This window comes from Rhineura floridana, chromosome 5, assembly GCF_030035675.1.
Source record: "Rhineura floridana isolate rRhiFlo1 chromosome 5, rRhiFlo1.hap2, whole genome shotgun sequence".
Classification (NCBI taxonomy): Eukaryota; Metazoa; Chordata; class Lepidosauria; order Squamata; family Rhineuridae; genus Rhineura; species Rhineura floridana.
In genome coordinates this window covers 89,614,243-89,635,833 of record NC_084484.1, presented here as the reverse complement: position 1 = coordinate 89,635,833, position 21,591 = coordinate 89,614,243, and the positions used below count along the sequence as shown (strand labels likewise).

Here is a 21,591-nt window from a genome sequence, read left to right as displayed (position 1 = left end):
TGCATACCATGGACTGCAAAAAAGACAAATAATTGGGTGTTAGAACAAATTAAACCAGAACTATCACTAGAAGCTAAAATGATGAAACTGAGGTTATCATACTTTGGACATACTTTTCCTCACTGCCACCCTCAGCCACACACCTTCCTTTGCAATCATCCCTGAAAGGGCAAAGAAAAACTGGTAGGGCTGGAAGGAGAACAAAATGAGCTGGAGATGGTGTGTGAATGGAGCTGAGAACCCATTAGTGTTGTCTCTTCAGGACCCAAAATTTCTCTTCAGAGGACTGAGGCAGGCTTTTGATGTCAGAAAACATCACACCACAATTCTTTGTTCACTTCTGCATCGTACATTTAAAGCACATCACTTCCCCTAAATAATCCTGGGAATGGCAATTTAACCTACAGGGCTGTTATCACACCACTAAAATAGTTAAATTTTATACTTCATGGACATACATCAGTCTGAACTAAGAGTTTATTAGTCAGACCATAGAAATTGCTATGAAAATTGAACAGAAAAAGCAGAGTGTAAAAATAGTTAAAATGGATCAACTCAGAGCCTACTTTATAGAAAGAAAGATTTCAGTTTTATTCCAATACAATTTTTAAAGTTTTTTTTAAACTTCATTTTGTAAACCAGAACAAGTACAGAAAATACAAAAGGCACAGAACTCACTCAAAAAGGGGGGGAAAATAAAAAAGGAACAAATATTAACCAAACTCATGTCCTGTCTAATCTCACATGCAGGGCCGGCACCAGAGGGTGGCCAGGCTGATCCCTAGCTGAGGGCCCCTGCAGTCCAAAGGGGCCCCTCCTTAGGGTGGGAGGGTTATGTTCCCATTCTATGATCCACGGCAGCATTGGGTCTTGCAACCTTACCCTGCTGCTGATCACAGAAAGATGGCTCCCAGGCACCCCCCAATACAGACAATGCGGGCTTCAATAAGCCTGCCTGCATGCCTCATTTGCCTCTCCCATCAGTGTGAATGCCATGCACGCTGTGTGTGCGTGCCTGCCGTCATTCAAGATGGTGGCAGGGGCTTCCTAAGAGGCTGATGTTCTACAGTCATCTTGATTGATGGCAGGTGTCATTCACACAACACGAGAGGTAGGTGAGGCACGCCAGCAGGCTTATTAGCCCTGTGCCACCTGCATGGGGGGTGGTGCTGGGCTACAGCACCGTGGGCCCAGGGCGGGCTGTTGCCCAAGGGCCCAGTCATGCCTGGTGCCAGCCCTGCTCACATGAGGAAGTAGTGTAATTGGTACTGACAAAATGGATCTGAAACATGCACACGTTGTTCAGAAGAAAAGGTACTCTCTCACACACACATACATAAGATCAGCAGGAAAATATGACAACTTTTGAGAAAGCTGCAGTGATTTTCATTGTACGCAGCTCCAAGACACATTTATGAGATCAATTCTACTATTGCAGTGTCAAACCATTGCCTACATTTTGACTGATGAACTGTAACTGTTTTCGAAGACTAATCAATATGGAGAACAAAAAACAAGTAGAAGATGAAATGCAGCTGGAGAACTTAAGAGATGGAACAGATGTAGAATGAAAATATTGTAGAAATTTCTGGGTTTGCTTTTATCTTGCTTTTGAGAGAGAAAGAGAGACTTCATGGACCAGAATGGTGCATGCTGGTGAGGAATCTTTTCTCTTGTCAGAAACCCAACAATCAAAATGTAGGCTTCTGCAGCTGTGGTGAGTAATCTGTCAGCAGGGACACCATGACAGCCTAGAAAAGAGAATTAATAAATACATGAAATAACCAGTCACACTGGGAAATGGCCGTGCATACAGAATGTTGATATGCAATAGTGAGGAATATGTGAAGTTTTAATAAAGAAAGGTGCACGTGCGGAATGCATTTATCTTACTATTGATTAATCATGACCAGAGCTTGGAAGATTACTTTTAAAAAGTAATAAATTACAGTTACAATTACTTGGCCCAAAAAGTAGTAATTACCGTTACAATTACAATTGCTCTGAAAGTAACTGATTACTTTTTCTCAAAAGTAATCACTACAATTACATTTCAGTTACTTTTTAAAAAAAAAACTCCTACAAGGTGCTGGCCTTGGCTGCTGCACATCTAAGAAGCCTAAAACAATATTAAAAATAAACACACACACACACGGGGTAGTAGAATAAAAAATTTTATCCATAAGATTAACATAATGGCATAACAGAATCTCACATCCCCCCAAGCAATGAAGATACCCCAACTCTTGAAATCAAATTTTATACTTGAAATGCTTTTATAATATGTTTCTGTTATGTCTCAAAAGAACAAGATGCTCAAAGAGCATGTCAGACAAGGAATGTCTTTTTACAGTCATTACGTTGCCACCAGTACTGAACAGGCGTTCTACTGCGGCGCTTGAAGGCATGCCTGTGTTGTGCTGCAAAAAACACCGCAGCACACGTGGAAAGCCATGGAGTGATGATACTTCCCTGCTGGGAGACCTCAGGTACCTCACCAGTTCCTCCTCAGCAGTGTCCACTGCTGACTTCTTGCCCTGGGGCAGAAAGTTAAAGAAGTCATCTGCTAAGTCATCTCCTTCCTGGTCTTTATCTGAAGACTGATCACTGTCCTCATTAAGTACACCCATCTTTATTTCAGCTTTCAGCAAGGCTTCCATTGTGTGTCTAAGAAAGAGAGAGGATATGTTAACACATATATGTTAGGAAACCATCATCTGCTCTTCATTTCCTGATGCTTGTCATGTCCCTTGGTTCAGGGTCCAGCCGGAGCCTGTGGATGATGACATGGAAGGTAGGAAGGTGACCAAGTCACCACACTCATGAGGCAGCACAGCAGACCCTTAAGGATTACCTGCAGCAACCCAAGGTTGTGATGAGGAGCCCCAGGAAGAAAAGGCCCAGCCCCTGCCTACCACCTTAAGCCCTCTGATGCCTCCCTTGAGACAACATTTCCCTTGGAGTAATCCACCCAAAGGGCTTCCCTAATGTTCTTACTTGTTGGTATGGGTGGTGGCCTGACACGATTCCAGCCAATCTAGTTTGAAGCGAGGGTGTAGGCAGGCTGCCAGAAGAAGCCTCTTGTCCTCCCAGATAGCTGCAAACCGCTTTCTTAGGGCTTCGCGCACACCTCTCAGCAGCTGAAAACAGTATGTGTACCTCTCAGGTTTGTTTTCCAGTCCTTCTAACTTGCGGTCCAGATTGCAGAGCGTTGGTAGCAAATACCCCATGAACATGCCGTTCTCCCGTTGCAGGATATCTAGGGACTGGGCTAGTGGCTCCATAATCTCTGTGTATTCCTGTACCACTTCAATCTCAGCAGCTGTGATCCTGGACAAGGAGCAGCGGTCCATTATGGCATGCATTTTTAGTGGCACAGTTGACAGGAGCTCATGTAGTTGCTTCAACGCATCAAAGGTGGAATTCCACCTGGTCTTATTCGGTACCTTCAGATACACACCACATTGCGCATGGATATACTCAGCAATCTGGGCTGAGTGGTTCTGCTTGGACCACAACTTGCTGCACTTTCCCATCAAGGAACGAAACTGTTTCTTGAAAGGACCAAGAAGACTACTTTTGGAGGAGTCAGAAAGCATGGCCTCTATGTCTTGTGTTGCCACAAGGTTGAGGGTGTGGCTAGCACATCTCTGGTGTGGTGGTAAAACAAAATCCTCTCCTGAGTCTGCAGCTTCTTCCTCTGCCTCAGGTCCTGTGTCCAGGATCTCACAGATAGGCACAAACTCCATCTCAGCCTCCTCCTCCGCCTGGTTATCACCATCATCGTCACTGGTGCCTGCAGCTTCCACTGGTTCTTTGGCCATGAAAACTCTGAATGCTTTCACAAAGTTGGAGCCATTGTCTGTAGTAGTGCACATAACTTTGTTGTGGATCCTGTACTGCACATGTACATCATGCAGTGCTTTTGAAAGGACATCGTATGTACGGCGCCCCTTCAGACGCTTACAAGCCAAGGCCCCGACCTCACGTTTCAGGGTAGTTGGGTTGATCCAGTGGGCTGTTACCCCAAAGTAACTCTTCTTGACATTGGTCCAACAATCTGCAGTGGTTGCTATATATGCCACAGCACCCATTCGGTTTGCAAGAGTTTCTCTCATGTGGCATGCTCTCTTCTCAATTCTGTCTCTCGGAGTCTTGGCACATATGATGGTGAGATCTTTGGGGAGTCCAATGCGAACCAGATTAATGAATGATGGTTTGTCCACAGTCTGAAGTGGTAATGTCTCCTCTACAATGAAATCAATGATTCTCCTGTCAAGATTGCTCTGGGTGACAGGCTCCCTGCCAGATCCCCACCTCTCAAGGGTTGTCTGCTGCTGCTTCAGCATTTTGGGAGGAGGGGTGTCATGCATTGGTTCAGGAAGGCCACGTCTCCATGCCTTTATTGCTTCTTCAATTGCTCTCAGCTTCTCAGGGTGTGCCCTCTGAGGAAGAAGAACAAAGCATGAATCCAAGAAAAAATGGAAGAGGAACTTCACAATTTAAACATAAATAGACAATGGACACTCTTTGAGGACCAGCATGACAAAGGCTTACCTCAAAATGTTTCTTCACATTGGATGAGGAGGAAACAGCTGACCTCAGATTTTTGATCATTGCAAGGCAGTAATTGCATCGTACAACAACATTTTTCCCACTCTGGCTCACAAATGTACAAGCTTTCTCAAAGCCAAACCATGGTACTTGCTGTTCTGCAGATGTGGCTGTGGGCAACTGGCACTGCTTCATGCCCTCCTCCTCCTCGTGCACAGGGCCTCCTTTCTGAACCTCACTTTCTAGTTTTGCCACCTCAGGATCAACAAGCTGTGACTCAAGTGGCCGCACTAACTGACTGCTGCTCTCAGCAGCAAAACCTGCAACAGGCGTCTCTGTAATAAACAAGAGATAATGCTCCTATATGGGTGAACTTCAGCTGTGATGTGCCCCCATCTCTTCCCCATGCTGCAAGATCCCCCAGTCAGAGTGGAAGTAAGCAGGTCGATAGCACAATTATTTGCTCACTAAATAACCCTGCCTGGGCCAGTCTAACCTACTATCTCACAGGGTTGTTGTGAGAACAAAATGAGACTAGGGTTCAAATCCCCACATAGCCATGAAGCTCACTGAGTGACCTTGGGCCAGTCACTGCCTCTCAGCCTCATGAAAACCCTATTCATAGGGTCACCATAAGTTGGAATCAACTTGAAGGCGGTACATATATTTTTTATTTTGAATATGATGATTATGATAATAAATATGCAGCATTTCAAATTAATTCTGTATGAGAAGCATTCCATGCCAAGCTTGGAAAACCAAGGATGAGGTATAAAATGTAGACAAAAATACTTTTGACAAAATGCCGTTTATCTTTTATCTTTTATATATATGAGCCTGGGTAGGGAACATTTAATCTAGCCTACTTGCTTTCAGCAAGAAGGGTTAAGTGCCTTCAGGCTAGGGCAGTCACCAGAAGGCCACAGCAGAGACAAAGGAGCCTAGTGTTGTGGAGATGTTAGATGGGAGCGTTGGGGAGTAAAGATGGAGGCTCCTGAAGGCTGCAATTCTAAACACACTTACTAAGGGATTAAGCCCCATAGAACTCAACAGGACTGACTTCTAAGTAGATATAGTTTGGACTGTGCTGTTGGTAAACCTTGACTAGGGTTCTTCTGCAAAGACATCCATATCCAAGCAGGGTTGGCAACCCCCTGCCTGGAATACCCTGCCCTTATCTTTTAATGTGGCTGCTCCAAATGTTTTTACAGATTTGACCCTTTACTTCAGAAAGAGGTCTGAAAAATGAGTAAGAGTAAGAAGTATCTTTTACAATTGTTCTTTTCAATTCACTCTTGAATGAACATCATACCTAGGGCAGATCCACACCATTCCTTTAAAGCACATTCAACACCCATTTGAAGCACATGAATCCCACCACAGAATCATGGGAACTGCAGTTTGTTAAGAGTGGTGAGAACTATAACTGTGAGGGGGAAATGACACTTCCCAGAATTCTTTAGGGGAAGTCATGCGCTTGAAATGCGAGTTGGATGTGCTTTACACATATTGTGTGAATCCGCTTAATAAATTTTGCCTGCATGTAAATTGTTTTAATTAATTTTTCAAAATGGAAATAAGCTATAAAGTGTAGTGGGTGACCATGGGCTACTCACCATTTCTCAGCCTATCTGCCCCTCAGGATGAAAACAATGGAGAACCATGACTACCCCAAGGCATACTTAAAATGTAAAGGAAGTATTGTACAACCATAGTATGTAATTGGATACTTATAGGGACACAGCATGACAAAACTGGGTGGAAGTAATGAGTGGGGTACCACAGGGCTCGGTCCTGGGCCCAGTGCTCTTCAACATTTTTATTAACTACTTGGATTAGGAGGTACAGAGCATGCTTATCAAATTTGCAGATGATACAAAATTGGGGGGCATAGCTAATACCGTGGAAGACAGAAAGAAAATTCAAAGGGACCTTGATAGGCTGGAGCATTGGGCTGAAAACAACAGAATGAAATTCAACAGGGATAAATGCAAAGTTCTACACTTAGGAAAAAGAAACCAAATGCACAGTTATAAGATGGGGGATACTTGGCTCAGCAGTACGACATGCAAGAAGGATCTTGGAATTGTTGTTGATCACAAGCTGAATATGAGCCAACAGTGTGATGTGGCTGCAAAAAAGGCAAATGCTATATCAGGCTGCATTAACAGAAGTATAGTTTCCAAATCATGTGAAGTATTAGTTCCCCTCTATTCAGCACTGGTTAGGCCTCATCTTGAGTACTGTGTCCAGTTCTGGTCTCTGCACTTCAAGAAGGATGAAGACAAACTGGAACAGGTTCAAAAGAGGGCAACAAGGATGATCAGGGGACTGGAAACAACGCCCTACGAGGAGAGACTGAAGGAACTGGGCATATTTAACCTGGAGAAGAGAAGACTGAGGGGAGATATGATAGCACTCTTCAAGTACTTGAAAGGTTGCCACACAGAGGAGGGCCGGGATCTCTTCTCGATGATCCCAGAGTGCAGGACACAGAATAATGGGCTCAAGTTGCAAGAAGCCAGATTTCCACTGGACATCAGGAAAAGCTTCCTAACTGTTAGAGCCATACAACAATGGAACTAATTACTAGACAGGTAGTGGAATCTCCGACACTGGAGGCATTCAAGAGGCAGCTGGACAGCCATCTGTCGGGAATGCTTTGATTTGGATTCCTGCATTGAGCAGGGGGTTGGACTTGATGGCCTTATAGGCCCCTTCCAACTCTACTATTCTATGATTCTATGAAAATACTTATATAAGCATGACTATCAAATATGTTTATTTATATAACCTGTAAAGATATTTATAGTGCAATCCTATGTTTGTTTACTCAGAAGCAAGTCCCAATGTATTCAATGGGGCTTACTCAACCAGGGAAAACTGCAGCCTCAAGTGATAAGGAACTTGTTCTTTTAACAAGTCCTTTAAGTTGAGACCTTATCCCAGTCTGCGTCTGTGTTGAAATTGCTTTTTAATGTTTTTAAACTTTTTCTTTAAAAAATGTTTTTAAAGCTTTTAAAAATGTTTTTAAAGATGTTTTGTTTTAATATATTTTAAAGTCTGTTTTTATGATTTTTAAAGTGTTTTTAGTGCTTTTGTTTGCTGCCCTGGGCTCCTACTGGGAGAAAGGGTGGGATATAAATCAAATAATAAAAATAAATAAATAAATAAACTTCATTCATTTTTTTAAAAAATGAGTATTAGTTTCCTACATAATAAAAACTGTGATAAACCCTGCCTAATTTCTTTAAAAATAGGGTTGGAGGGAGAGAGATTTACAACACAAACACAAGTCTGCACTATGTTTACTCACAAGTCCCATTAATTTACAGCACAATCCTAACCATGTCTACTCAAAAGCAAGTCCTAATGGAGTTCAATGGGGTTTACTCCAGGTACATGCTTTACTCCCAGAAATGGCTTTACTCCCAGAAAAGCAGATATTGGATTAAATACTTTCATATTTCATAGCCCAGGGTCTGACTCTTGGACAGAAGAGGAAAAAAAACATTAAGCCATATTACTTACGCAAACTGCAAAAAACTCAAAGCCACCATATTCTGACGTTCAGCCTAGGCATGCCTGGATCAACAAGTCACAACTCTGGCATCATTGGCTACAATCATGAAAGGGCGGGGTTACAGCCAGAGCTTTGAAAAGTTACTTTTTTAAACTACAACTCCCATCAGCCCCAGCCAGCATGGCCACTGGATTGGGCTGATGGGAGTTGTAGCTAGAGCATGGATCTGTTTAAAAAAAGTTGTGTGGGGGGGGTTATGTTTTGGTGTATATCTCGGGAATTAGACCACCTAGAAACTTACTTTTTTTTTAAATTGAAGCGGAGAGTCCGGAGAGTAAGGGGTGGTAGCCAGAGAGCCGGAGCCCCCCCCCAAAAAACCAGAGACTCCAGCCGAAAACACACACACCGGGGCACACACACACACACACAAATCATCATCACTCACCTCCACAGCTCTTCGCCATTCTGCTGCTGCCTTCTCCGTTGTCCTTCAACTGGCTTTTTCCTCCGGCGTCCATTTTGTCCTCTCAGACGGTAGCAGCAGGCCCTGCCTATTCACCTCTTCCCTTGTGCCTCCTAACACAGATCACGAAGGAAGAGAGAGTCTGCGCAGAGGTCCAATCAGTGTGAGGCACATGTCTTGTGTTAACCAATCACAGCCAGGAGCTGACCTCCCCTTGTTCCCGCCCCCAAGTAACGTCCAACCTAACGTGGAAACGTTAAAGTTGCAGCTGAAAAGTAGGGGAATTACTAGTCGTTCCTTTACTTGCCAAATGTAATGGAATTACCCACTCGTTATTTAAAATTGTAACTAATTACAAGTAACTCGTTAAAAATAACGAGTTACTTCCAAGCTCTGATCATGACACAAGAACAGCTCTAATGGATCAGACTAAAGATCCATCCATTCTAGCATCCTGTTTCTTACAGTGGCCAAAGAGATGCCCCAGAAAGCCCATAAGCAAGACAGGAGGGCAATAGCCCTCTCCCACTATGGCTCCTCAGCTCTGCCTCTGGTCATGGAGCTAAGATACAGCCGTCAAGATTAGTTAAGGTCGGTACTTCCAGGGAGCATATTTCACTTCACAGATTTATCCATTTATACCAAGGGTAAGAGATGGATTGATTCCATAAAGGAAGCCACAGACCTGAACTTACAAGATCTGAACAAGGTGGTTCATGGCAGATGCTCTTGGAGGTCACTGATTCATAGGGTCACCATAAGTCGAAGGCACATAACAACAACATACCAAGTGTGGGGAACCCCAGGCTCGGGGTCCCAGATGGAGCCCTCTAGGGCCTATCCATCCCTTGGGACTCTCTCCAGACCATACCTCTCACTGACTCTGCTCTGCATCCTCCCTGAGTACTTTTGCCTGGCTGGACTGAATTGTGGCAATGCCTCTTGCATGCCTGGATGGAGGATGAAAACATGTGTGTACGCATAGAAACCTCTGACTTCTAAATAGTTGGAATGGAGCCTACTAGACCAAAGCTAAGAGTTACAGCCAATGCAATGGCATCCTCTTCCCACTTTTGCCTCTGGCCACACGCACCACTGGAATGCAGTCTCTGGAAGGCTGCCCAGGAAGGAATGCAGTCCTCAGGCTGAAAAAGGTTCCCACCTCTGGTTTACACCTTGGGTGTAGATTACAATAAAATAGTCTCTGGTATTGTTCATATATGCACACTAACAGGCACAAAGGCAGGGGAGATTAGCTTTTGGCCCTTCAACAGTCTCTCGTCTAGGACTTGCCAGCTGCCTGCTCCTACCCATTACTAAAGTCAGCCATTAACAGATTAAATACATGTACATAAATAAAATTAGTGACAATTGTGCTTACCTTTCATCGTGGACCAGTCCTTTGAATGGCTATGCTAGCAAATAAACCAACAGAACCGTGTGCAAGAACTGCAGTGCTAGTGCAACATCACAACCTGTAATTATTATACCTGTGTTGCACTTTTCTAGCATAGCATCACATGCTGACAAAACTACAGGAGTAACAGCCACTATTGCCCAATGCAGTTCAACCAGTGGAAGACTACTGAGCCATTAAGTGGCTCAGAGATGAGTGGGATGGAGGCAGGACTAGAGAAACCTTATGTATCTTTTAGTCACTATTACTACGCCAGCACAGACCTAGGATGTTATATATATTGGTAAGTAGACATAAGGGAGGTTGTAACTGTCAGTTGGACAGCAGATTGGGGTAATTTCCCCTGCAGCACAGAGAATGCCTCCTTTATGCTATTAGAGCTTTGTATGTAGATAGGATTAGAGTGCCCATATACCATAACTGTCCACTTCCTATTTTCAGTCTCTTGAAAAACCAGCGACTGTGGCGAATAAAACACTTCATCATCAACTTCTTCTGGCTTTCTGGGCAAGCAGTGTAAAAATGTCCAATCAGCAGCAGCCACTTTTGCAGTCTAAAGATGGAAAAGAAATATGGACCTTTGAAATTGAATGATAGGATATGCTACATGAGTAACAAATGACCACACGAAGCTGACAAGTTGAAATGATGCACAGCCTACTATATTTTTTTTAATTACTCTCTGTCAAAAGCCCCGATTTTGGCAATGTTGCATGGGTCATGCTAGGGTCTGATAAGCTGAAAGTATCATGTAGGTATTCTACTTCTGGCTCCTTTGTCCTCTCCACAGTTATTACAGTAATTGCTCTCTTGCTCACTGCTGTGCTGCATGAGCCACGAGCAGTCTGTTTTAAGCTGTGGGTTCTCCTCTTTGTAGACTAATTAGGTGCCAAGGAGTATTTATCCTCTCTCTGTCCCCTTCTCTTGCCACTTCTCTTTCATTTTCTTTCTTTAAATGCCAAAAAACACACAAAACGTTTTTAACAAAGCATCAGGTCTACATAAACCATCTTATAAAATGTCTGCACACTATGACATGCATGATTAGTAGTGGGCTAGGAAAATAGCCTGATATATTTACGTAATTTTTTTCCTAGGCCTAATACCTACATCACTATGGCAGCACAGTAGCTATCAAAAAAACAACGAAACATGTTTCAGCTTTCCACCATCTTATTAATCTATCTGATCACATAGGATCATATCATTACTTCCCATGTAAGGGCTCCCCACCACTGTCCAAGAGGCATTAGAAGGTATCCCATTATTAGGACAGCCGCACATGGTCCAACCACCCATACATTACTTAACCAATATGGAGACAATACACTGGAGCATGTTTTATGGCATCTCCCATGCCTCTGCAGTAACTTATTCACTGAACATAAGAAGAGCCTGCTGGATCAGGCCAGTGGCCCATCTAATGCAACATCCTGTTCTCATAGTGGCCAACCAGATGCCCATGGGAGGCCTGCAAGCAGGATCTGAGTGCAAGAGCAACTGGTTTTCAGAAGCATACTAGCTCTGACTATGATGACTGAGCACAGCCGTCATGGCTAGTAGCCATTGATAGCCTTATCCTCCACAACCTTATTTGTGAGCATGTAGAACGTATATACTTCGATATAAGACGAAATACTGAATCATCACTTTGTAGCCAGAACAAATGTTTCCTTTTCTAATAACGGAGTGATTGACAGAGCAGGCCATTTTTCTCTTAATACTTTATACAAGGAGCATTTTCAATCATATACAATGTAGTAGATTTTTCATTTCATTCAGTTTAGGTAAACATTCTCTACTTTGATGAAATAAGGTACACTTAACTTAGGAATATGTGCACAACTAGGACTTTTATAGATCTCACTCATTTCAGCACACTACCTGCCCCTAAAAACCATATGTCACACTGAGCTAAACAGATACTGCAAGCCTCATTTTAAAACATCCTCCATGTCTGGCCAAATGATCCACTTCTCACTGATAGGGCATGTATTTCCCACCTCCACAACAAACCCACAGGAAGAACCCTTCTTGTATTACTTTTGTCTAGTGTCAGCAGGAAAAATCTTCCCAAATACACACCTTTCTTTTTCTAGTTTCCTTTGTGAACAGCAAGTATAAAATGGCCATGATGCCAGAATCTCTCTCTCTCTCTCTCTCTCTCTCTCTCACACACACACACACCTTACTAGCTCTTGATTGATGGCTAGTACCTCCCTGATATGGGAGAGATAAAATGGATTTGTGTTCATCTATTCCTGACCTCTCATTGAACATGGGACAGAAGCCCTTGGGCCTGGTGGCAAGTGTGATGGTGATATTATGTAAGACTATCCAACAACAGAATTAATCAGCACTGTTTATTTTCTCTTATCTCTTATTTCTCCCACTCTCTTTTATAAAGAAGTTAAATAAGCCTTTTTCTATATGATTTGAACCCAGGGGTTGGCTCGATCTTTTCATTAATACACGGGTAGGCACATGTATCTAGGTGTTTTAGGTGTATCTTACAGGCTTAGACAGAGAGACAAACAGGATCCAGGCTGCTAAGAATTATTTCCTTACTCTTAGGTAAATACACATGAAGTTCTCCTTGAATCATTTCTAAGGTGGGCAGAAGACTGGTGGCAGCCTACTTATTGTCAGTAAATCCAGTATACTCCAGCCCAGTCCACATCAGATGGCATTTGTGACATTGCATAAAATCCACACATAGTTGTTGTACTGTATTTCCTACATGCCACACTTTTGTTGTTGTTATGTGCCTTCAAGTCGATCACGACTTATGGCGACCCTATGAATCAGCAACCTCCAAGAGCATCTGTCGTGAACCACCCTGTCCAGGTCTTGTAAATTCAGGTCTGTGGCTTCCTTTATGGAATCAATCCATCTCTTGTTTGGCCTTCCTCTTTCTATACTCCCTTCTGTTTTTCCCGGCATTATTGTTTTTTCTAGTGAATCATGTCTTCTCATGATGTGTCCAAAGTATGATAACCTCAGTTTCATCATTTTAGCTTCTAGTGATAGTTCTGGTTCAATTTGTTCTAACACCCAATTATTTGTCTTTTTCGCAGTCCATGGTATCCGCAAAGCTCTTCTCCGACACCACATTTCGAATGAGTTGATTTTTCTCTTAACCGCTTTTTTCACTGTCCAACTTTCACATCCATGCATAGAGATTGGGAATACCATGGTGTGAATGATCCTGACTTTAGTGTTCAGTGATACATCTTTATATTTGAGGACCTTTTCTAGTTCTCTCACAGCTACCCTACCCAGTCCAAGCCTTCTTCTGATTTCTTGACTGTTGTCTCCATTTTGGTTAATGACTGTGCCGAGGTACTGATAATCTTTGACAAGTTCAATGTCCTCAGTGTCAACTTTAAAGTTACATAAATCTTCTGTTGTCATTACTTTAGTCTTGTTGACGTTCAGCTGTAGTCCTGCTCTTATGCTTTCCTCTTTAACTTTCATCAGCATTTGTTTCAAATCATTACGGGTTTCTGCTAGTAGTATGGTATCGTCTGCATATCTTAAATTATTGATATTTCTCCCTTCAATTTTCACACCTCCATCATCTTGGTCCAATCCTGCTTTCCGTATGATATATTCTGCGTACAGATTAAATAAATCGGGTGATAAAATACACCCCTGACTGACACCCTTTCTGATGGGGAACCAATCGGTTTCTCCATATTCTGTCCTTACAGTAGCCTGTTGTGCAGAGTATAGGTTGTGCATCAGGACAATCAGATGCTGTGGCACCCCCATTTCTTTTAAAGCATTCCATAGTTTTTAGAGAAGCATTTATTATCTTAGGAAGCAGGCAACAAATACATGTACTATGTTAAGTGGGGAGGGGCTTTATTTGGATGAGTCTTGTAAATGGAACTGGCAGGCAGTGTTACTGAGAAAATATGTTTATATGAAACATGCACATGGTAGAGGTGTGTTTGTGTGCTGTGTTTGTGATATTGATAAGATTATTTTTTTTAAAAAGACAACACGTTTACCTAGAACAGCCTGGTTCACACATAATATTAAACCAAAATGAAAAATAATGTGAATGAGCAGCATGCTTGTATACACAGCTAATGCAATACTCATTTGCTTGTCACCTGCTCCTGCCACTGCACCAAGAAACAAGCCTGGCTTGTTGAGATGTCTGAACCTGGGCTTGTGGCTTCTTTCTCTCCAAACAAACCATAATCAGAAGCCAAGGTTTCTTCTTGGCTTAATGTTTGTTTGGAAGACACAAGCCATGAGCCCGAGTTTGGACATCACAAAAAGCCAAACTCTAACGTTGTTTCTCAGCAGTGGAGCAACATTAGCAGCAGGGGAGGAGCAAAGTAAGCATTGTACTGGCTGTGTGGACCAGGCTAGCACACAGCTAATTCACATTAAGTCATAGTTTATTTTTAGCTCCAGTTTAACCTTACGTGCAAACCAGCTCAAAGTATTAAGAACATAAATATAATAATGTACATGCATTTGCTTAGGGAAAAGTCTGCACATGCAAAGCGAGTAAAAAGTACACATGTGAAACTACCCTTAGAATCTTCAGTTATATAAACTTGGCTTATTGGAGTTCTTGCTCCAAGATACAGCAACTGAAACCTAAATCATACATATTGCCACAAAAAATAATAATAATTAAAAAATCCGAACTACATCCAGTTGTATAATACACTTTGTAAGACCCACTGCCACCCACACAGCACATTTTCAAAAAATTATGGCAGAAATAGGAAACAAAATATGTTGTTTAAAAAGGCAAACTATGTCAAGAGTATATTCTCTTTCCTACAGGCCAATGCAGTTGCATAAAACTCACTGATGACCTATCAAATGATAAATCAACCTCTGCTTTAAACACACAACAGTTTGAGTGTCATAATAATGTAGCTCTCTTCAAGTTTTTATTTACTTATTGAAGTATTTACATACTGCCAATTCATACGCTACAACAAGGCAGTGTACAATATATACAATAAAATACAAAAGAGGGTGGTCCTGATTCTAGTGCCCTGAATAGGTATTTAGCATTGCATTCCCCTCACTTCCCATCTCCTTTACACTGTGACAGTTGGGCAACTGGTTAATCAGCACTTCCCTTAGGGCCAGCAGCTGGGACCTATACATCATTCAACCAATGGCAGGTTTGTCATTTGGAGCTGCTCAAAATATATCTCAATATAATCAAGAGGTATTGAATAAGGCTTTTCATCTTTGGCATCAGAATAAAAATTATGGTGGATCACTGGTACATTCTGCACTACTGCCATGTATGCTCCTATAATGTTTTTGTAACGGTAATAATTACCTATTAAATCATGCCTTAAATGACCATGATCTAAATCACGCTTTAAAGACCAGAGTCTATTTATCTATATCAATAACTCATTATACATTAATCTAATATCTGTGCAAAGCTTCATAGCTCTGTAAGCAGTTTTGAACACTATCGTTCTGGGAAATGGAGTTAAAATATGGCAAATTAATGTACTGCTTCTAATAAAGAACATGTTTTTTCATATAACCATTTAAAATATTTTATTAGATTACATTTTCTATTTTTTGCTGGAAGAAATATTTCAGCCTAATGTGTTTTACATTTTTTGTATTTTATGTTTTTATATACACAAATCTGACCTCTATTGTGGTTGGCCTTTTAATTTTTTTAAGAGGCACATTAGCACAGGTCAGTCAGAGAAAACTTTTAAAGATCTGATCTCTTGCAAAAGATGCTTAAGCAAACAAGGGAAATGCAGGGAGAACAAAGTTCATTGCAGATAACCTCGTAAGAGAGCAAAGCACACCTCAATACAAAACACCCCAAATCTATACCAAAAGCCCAATAAATTTGGGGTGGGGAAACACACCATGAGTAGGATGGGATGAGGTGAGAGAGAAGTAGTATTGTTTGTACTTCACTGAACCTTTATGTTTGTACTTCACTGAACCCTTATAGAACCATAGAATAGTAGAGTTGGAAGGGGCCTATAAGGCCATCGAGTCCAACCCCCTGCTCAATGCGGGAATCCAACTTAAAGCATACCCAACAAGATGGCTGTCCAGCTGCCTCTTGAATACCTTCAGTGTTGGACAGCCCAACACTTCCATAGGTAATTGATTCCATTGTTGTACTGCTCTAACATTTAGGAAGTTTTTCCTGATGCTGAGCCGAAATCTGGCTTTCTTTAACTTGAACCCATTATTCCATGTCCTGCACTCTGGGAAGTTCAAGAAGAGATCCTGGCCCTCCTCTGTGTGAGAACTTTTCAAGTACTTGAAGAGTGTCATCATATCTCCCCTCAGTCTTCTCTTCTCAAGGATAAACATTCCCACTTATTTCAGTCTCTCCTCATAGGGCTTTGTTTCTAGTCCCCTGATAATCCTTGTTGCCCTCCTCTGAACCCATTCCAGTTTGTCTCATCTTTCTTAAAATGCAGTGTCCAGAACTGGATGCAGTACTCAAGACGAGGCCTAGCCAGTGCTGAATATAGGGAAACTAGTACTTCATATGATTTAGAAACTATACTTCTGTTAATGCAGCCTAAAATAGCATTTGCCTTTTTTGCAGCCACATCGCACTGTTGGCTCATATTCAGCTTGTGATCAACAACAATTCCAAGTTCCTTCACGCATGTAGTATTGCTGAGCCAAGTATCCCCATCTTATAACTGTACATCTGGTTTCTTTTTCTTAAGTGTAGAACTTTGCACTTATCCCTGTTAAATGTCATTCTGTTGTTTTCAGCTGAATGCTCCAGCCTTAATGCTAAGGTTTAGGTTCTGGATTGGAGAATGACCATTTTTTAAAAATAGCTGCTACCTCTGTGCTAAATGCTGAATTTTGCTTGCAGTGTTCATTTTGCCCCTTCCACAATATAAGCCCATGCCTCCCTCTATATGCATTCTCACCATTATTCATTCATTTATTGCTCTCTGCTAAGAGATGGGAGAGATTCCCCCTTATAGGGTCTTCTTCCTGAAAAGGTATTTCCATGAACAGCATAATCAAACAGTTCTCTTTCATAGAGGAGATATTAGAAGAGGAGACACATTTGGTGGCATCAAGATGGAAATATCCTTCGTCAGCAGGGATGTTGCCCGGTACTTAAAGAACTGGGGGTGCAGGCCCATGGCACAAATTTGTATATCCTAATGTATTTGTATAGATGCCTCTGCAAAATTAACATGGTGGGTAGCTGGGGTCTCATCAGCACTGTCCTTTGTAATGTGCACAGCTGCATTATAAGAATTTTTTAAAAAAGAATTTAAAAGAAGGAGGGAAGGGGCAGGAGATCCTGACTCTACCACAAAAGGGGCTCAGCTTGCTAACAGTGTCTCTGTAGAAACTAATCTGTGCAAGTTGTAATAGATGTAGCACTGAACTCGTATGTGCTCACAATGAGCATAAAGTACAAGTTCCTTATGAAGTATTGTCAAAGTAAGTGAGTGCAGTGACCAAGAACAAATATCTCCCTTCTGTTCCCTGACCAGGATGGAAACAAGTATAAATTTTGGTTCTCTTGGTTTCTCATTTTTCCAATCTTAAATTCAGTTATCCACATTTCTGCAGCGATTTGCATTTTTTTTTAAAAAAAGTCATGAAAATTCTCCCGCATTTTACTGCAAAATTCTCCTAATAAATACATTTTTGTGGCAGTTTTGACTAATGTAGACATTTTTGCAAGCCATTTCTTATCATATAATAATAATAATAATAATAACTATTATTGCTAAAATTATTACCCACCCCTCACCCAGAAGTCCCAGGGTAAGTCACAACAACCTTAAAACACCTAATTAAAAAGAGTTAAAAATATCAGAGAACAGTGTTAAAAACATCACAGGAAATAGGGTGAGTCCTAAAAATACACATGCATTTTTGCATGTTATTTTAACTGATACATTCATTTTTATGCACACTTTCCCCTAATATATGCATTTTTGTAAACATTGCTTGGTTTGCGAACTGCACTGCAAATTCAAATAAGTGCAAATCTTGAAAGATGGCTGTGTTTCAGTTCTCATATTGTTTCGGAAATTGCGAATTTGATAGATTTGGATTGAAATGCGAACTGAATTTAAATTCTCGCTCATCTCTATCCCTGCCTATTGCTCAACCACTGCTTCTCTCAGTAGGCAATTTATCTGGCTTCATCCATTCTGCATCCAGATGCAGAGGTAAAGTTCTCTACCTTTTTCAAACTATACATTATTTTAAACCACTTGAACCAACTTCAGGGTGTTTTTAATTTTATGTTTTAAATTAAAACTAACCACAGAGAGGGGGTGTGATCTGCATTGGGACAACACTTGGGGATTTAACTCTTCTGTTCCATCCCTGAAAAAAGTTGAATCCCCCACCCCAACATGGCAAGTACTAATAGTAGAAGAAAAACTATGGGCCAAAGGGAGGGTCACTATTGCGATTTGCCATGCAGGGTTCTGTGATTTTTTTCCCCAGGGTCACAGTGGGGAATGGAACTGCCCTTCCTTGTTTGCTGTGGTCCAGATTCAGATCAGGACCACCTGTGTTTGGTTTTAGCATAGTTGTTGTTATGTGCCTTCAAGTCAATTTCAACTTATGGCGACCCTATGAATCAGCGACTTCCAGTAGCATCTGTTATAAACAACCCTGTTCAAATCTTGTAAGTTCAGGTCTGTGGCTTCCTTTATGGAATCAATCCATCTCTCGCTTGGTCTATTTTAAACTCTGATGTCACTTCAAGTGACATAAAGTCACATTCACTTAGGTTCTCAGTATTTCAGGAAGGTAGGGAAGTTCTTTACACACAGGGGTGTAGTCATGTCGGGGTCACTGGGGGGTTGTAGACCTCTTACATTTTTGGGAGCAGGGTCCTAGCCAGGCACTTATGTACGAGACAGTCATAATAAAAGGGGAGCATGTGAGCCACTGAGAAGTGTTCTTGTCCTTTCATACTGATTGGAACAAATCAGAGTGAAAGGAGATGAGTTATCTTCTTAGTAAGTAACACGCAGCCTCCCCTTTCAGGCTGATTGGCTCCCAGGGATGTCTGCTGTAGTGGAGTGTGGACTCAAGGCAACACAGAGAGCAAGGGAGACGAGGGAAAGTGGGAGTAGCTGTGAGGGGTGTGGCGTGGTGTGACTATCACGAAGGGACCCCCGCACATCTGAATTTGCCACACTACTGCTTATGCAGTGTCCAGTCCAAAGATGTATTGACAATCTTATTCTTGTGGTGCTTCATTAATCAGTTGCTTCAGAATAGTTGTAGTCAATGATATAATAATCCAAAGTTAAAGAAATATATTTACATATTTTCACAAACAAGTACCACAAATCTCAAGTGATAATGCTCACATATAAGAGGCCTAATATATTTTTGAAGCTCTCTTCTAGAATCTACAAAAACTCAGAACAGGGAAACAGTTTTTATTTTACCTTCATTGTGATCTGATAACCCTGGAAAGCCCTCATTCTCTTTTCTTTTTCTTCTTCCTGCCCCATGCTTATCCATGTGTCTGTGATTAAAACGTTGGCTCCTTTGGCAGCTTCAGAAGGGTCACTTGTGAGAAGCAATTTGGTGTGGTGCTAATGTGAATAAAGCAGAAGTGAGCTAAATTCATGCAGAGCACAGGAGAAACAACACTTTACAATCAGATGCTCTTACCTTTATGGAATCCTCTACCGCTATTTTGGTGACTGTGGGATCTGGCTCAAAACCCTGTCAAAATAGATTGCAATCTTAAAATGTATTCCATTCTTGCTATAACAACTGGAGGGCACCAGTTTGGAGAAGGCTGCTCTTGGTAACTGCTAGCCAGAACAATCAGAGGTTCTTCAAGCTCTTAATGAATCAAAAGATGTCTCTGATCTCCTAACCACCTATATTATATAACTTACAGTGCCCAACTAGCAGTCCAGACGACTCAAGTTTTGTCCTATTCTTAGTAACGTGACCTCTCACTTTCAGCATGGATGTTTCCTGAGTTCAGGGATTGTTTGTGACATTAAACTCTGCTTCTTCTGGGACTGGTTCGGACTGGTCTTTCAAGGGGCCTGTTTTCCATACTGAGTTTTCTCACTACTGGCACATTATTCTCCTAGTCAAATGGCATCTTCTACTTCTGGCTTCAATCTAACCTTTTACCCTCACATTCTGGGACTCTGAACCATGGGACCATTTCATTACAGTCAAGCATTTTCCTTCAGAATGATAACGGGATAGTTTTGTTGACAGTTTTATACCATTAAACTCTGGATAAAGTGAAGAATTGCCCTCATTATCAATGGAGATGTATTTAGATATTTCAAAACTGGCTTCTAAAGCAAAATTAATTTGCCTTTGTACTCTCATGTATGTATATTGTGAGGCTAAGGCTGCAATCCAATACACACTTACCTGGGAGTAAGTCCCATTGAACCCAATGGATCTTACTTCTGAGTAGACATGTATTGGATTGCAGCCTAAGCCTTTTAGTCAAATTAGCACTGCTTTCCTTTTTTGAAGCTGGCAATCCATTCTACAGTATATTGTCCCTGTTCAGGGCCACAGGCCATCCTGAAGTCATGCAGCTTAAAAAAAAAAAGTGAAAACTACCAAGAAAAAACATTTAAACTTTAGAGCTGGGATGGCTAACCTCTGACCCTCCAGATGTTGTTGGACTCCATCTTCCATCAGCCCCAGCCAGCATGGACAATGTTCAGGGATGATGGGAGGTGTAGTCCAGCAACATCTGGAGTGCTTTACATTTGCTTTAGAAAATTTGGTATCTTTTCTCTCCAACTACAAGATTTTCTTACCTTTGGAGTGGCAACATGCAGATTCATCCCAAATTTAGCAGCACTCAGCATAATAGAGTTTAGGACATTATTTCCATCACCTATCCAGCTTAGGGTCAATCCATGCAAAGACCCATAGTGTTCCTATATATGTATATAAAAAACAACCACAAGATTGCATCTGTGATTTCATTTTCCACCCAGATAATGAGCAGGAGGTGAGAAGACAATGGCTGATCCAGCCAGCAGCACAATGGCACAGTTATCTTCAGATGTTAGTACATGACAGTTCTGAAGTGTATCTTTGATCATACCTTATAGTCTAGAATTTGGCAACAAGGATGCTGCCTAGTGCACAAATTCCCATTCCAAATTTTCTTTCCTTGTCAGACACATTTTATTTATTTATTTATTTATTTATTATTTGATTTCTATCCCGCCCTTCCTCTCAGCAGGAGCCCAGGGCGGCAAACAGAAACGCTAAAAACACTTTAAACATTACAGGATATTTACATTATTCTGTCAATCAATACACTATTGTTATCCTAGCCAAGGTTAAGCAAATTGCTTAGGTGCATATATGCTAATAGACAATATCCTGCTTTCTTTTCTATAAGTTTGTGTCATTCACTATGAAAATACTAAACTTGTTCCATAAAAGCAGCCAATGCTTTTATAGCACATAAATATGAATGACTGGGAAGTATATAGCTTTTGGTGTATTTCACATGTCTGTGATCACAGAACTGTAAGGCTACATTTACAGTATATCAGATAAAGAATTCACCATAATGTGGGTAACCTTATTTCATTCTTTCTTTTAGAAACCATGTTCTGTGCTTTCTTTCTCATAGAT

The 21,591-nt window shown here is 41.4% G+C and overlaps 1 protein-coding gene across 5 annotated transcripts in view; it reads right to left on the bottom strand.

Moving 5' to 3' along the window:
- Positions 1-642: 642 nt before the first annotated feature.
- OTC (ornithine transcarbamylase) overlaps positions 643-21,591 on the bottom strand; it is a 40,946-nt gene continuing 19,997 nt past the window's right edge. For 4 of the 5 annotated variants that reach the window (XM_061627420.1, XM_061627418.1, XM_061627419.1 and 1 more), the window contains 5 exons: positions 20,757-20,879; positions 19,624-19,677; positions 19,395-19,544; positions 10,373-10,510; positions 643-1,751 (listed from right to left, as the gene is read on the bottom strand). In XM_061627420.1, coding sequence (XP_061483404.1) covers positions 1,692-1,751; positions 10,373-10,510; positions 19,395-19,544; positions 19,624-19,677; positions 20,757-20,879 — 525 coding nt within the window. In that variant the 3' untranslated portion in view covers positions 643-1,691. The remainder of the gene's footprint in view (positions 1,752-10,372; positions 10,511-19,394; positions 19,545-19,623; positions 19,678-20,756; positions 20,880-21,591) is intronic. The other variant, XM_061627422.1, reaches the window with a different exon arrangement.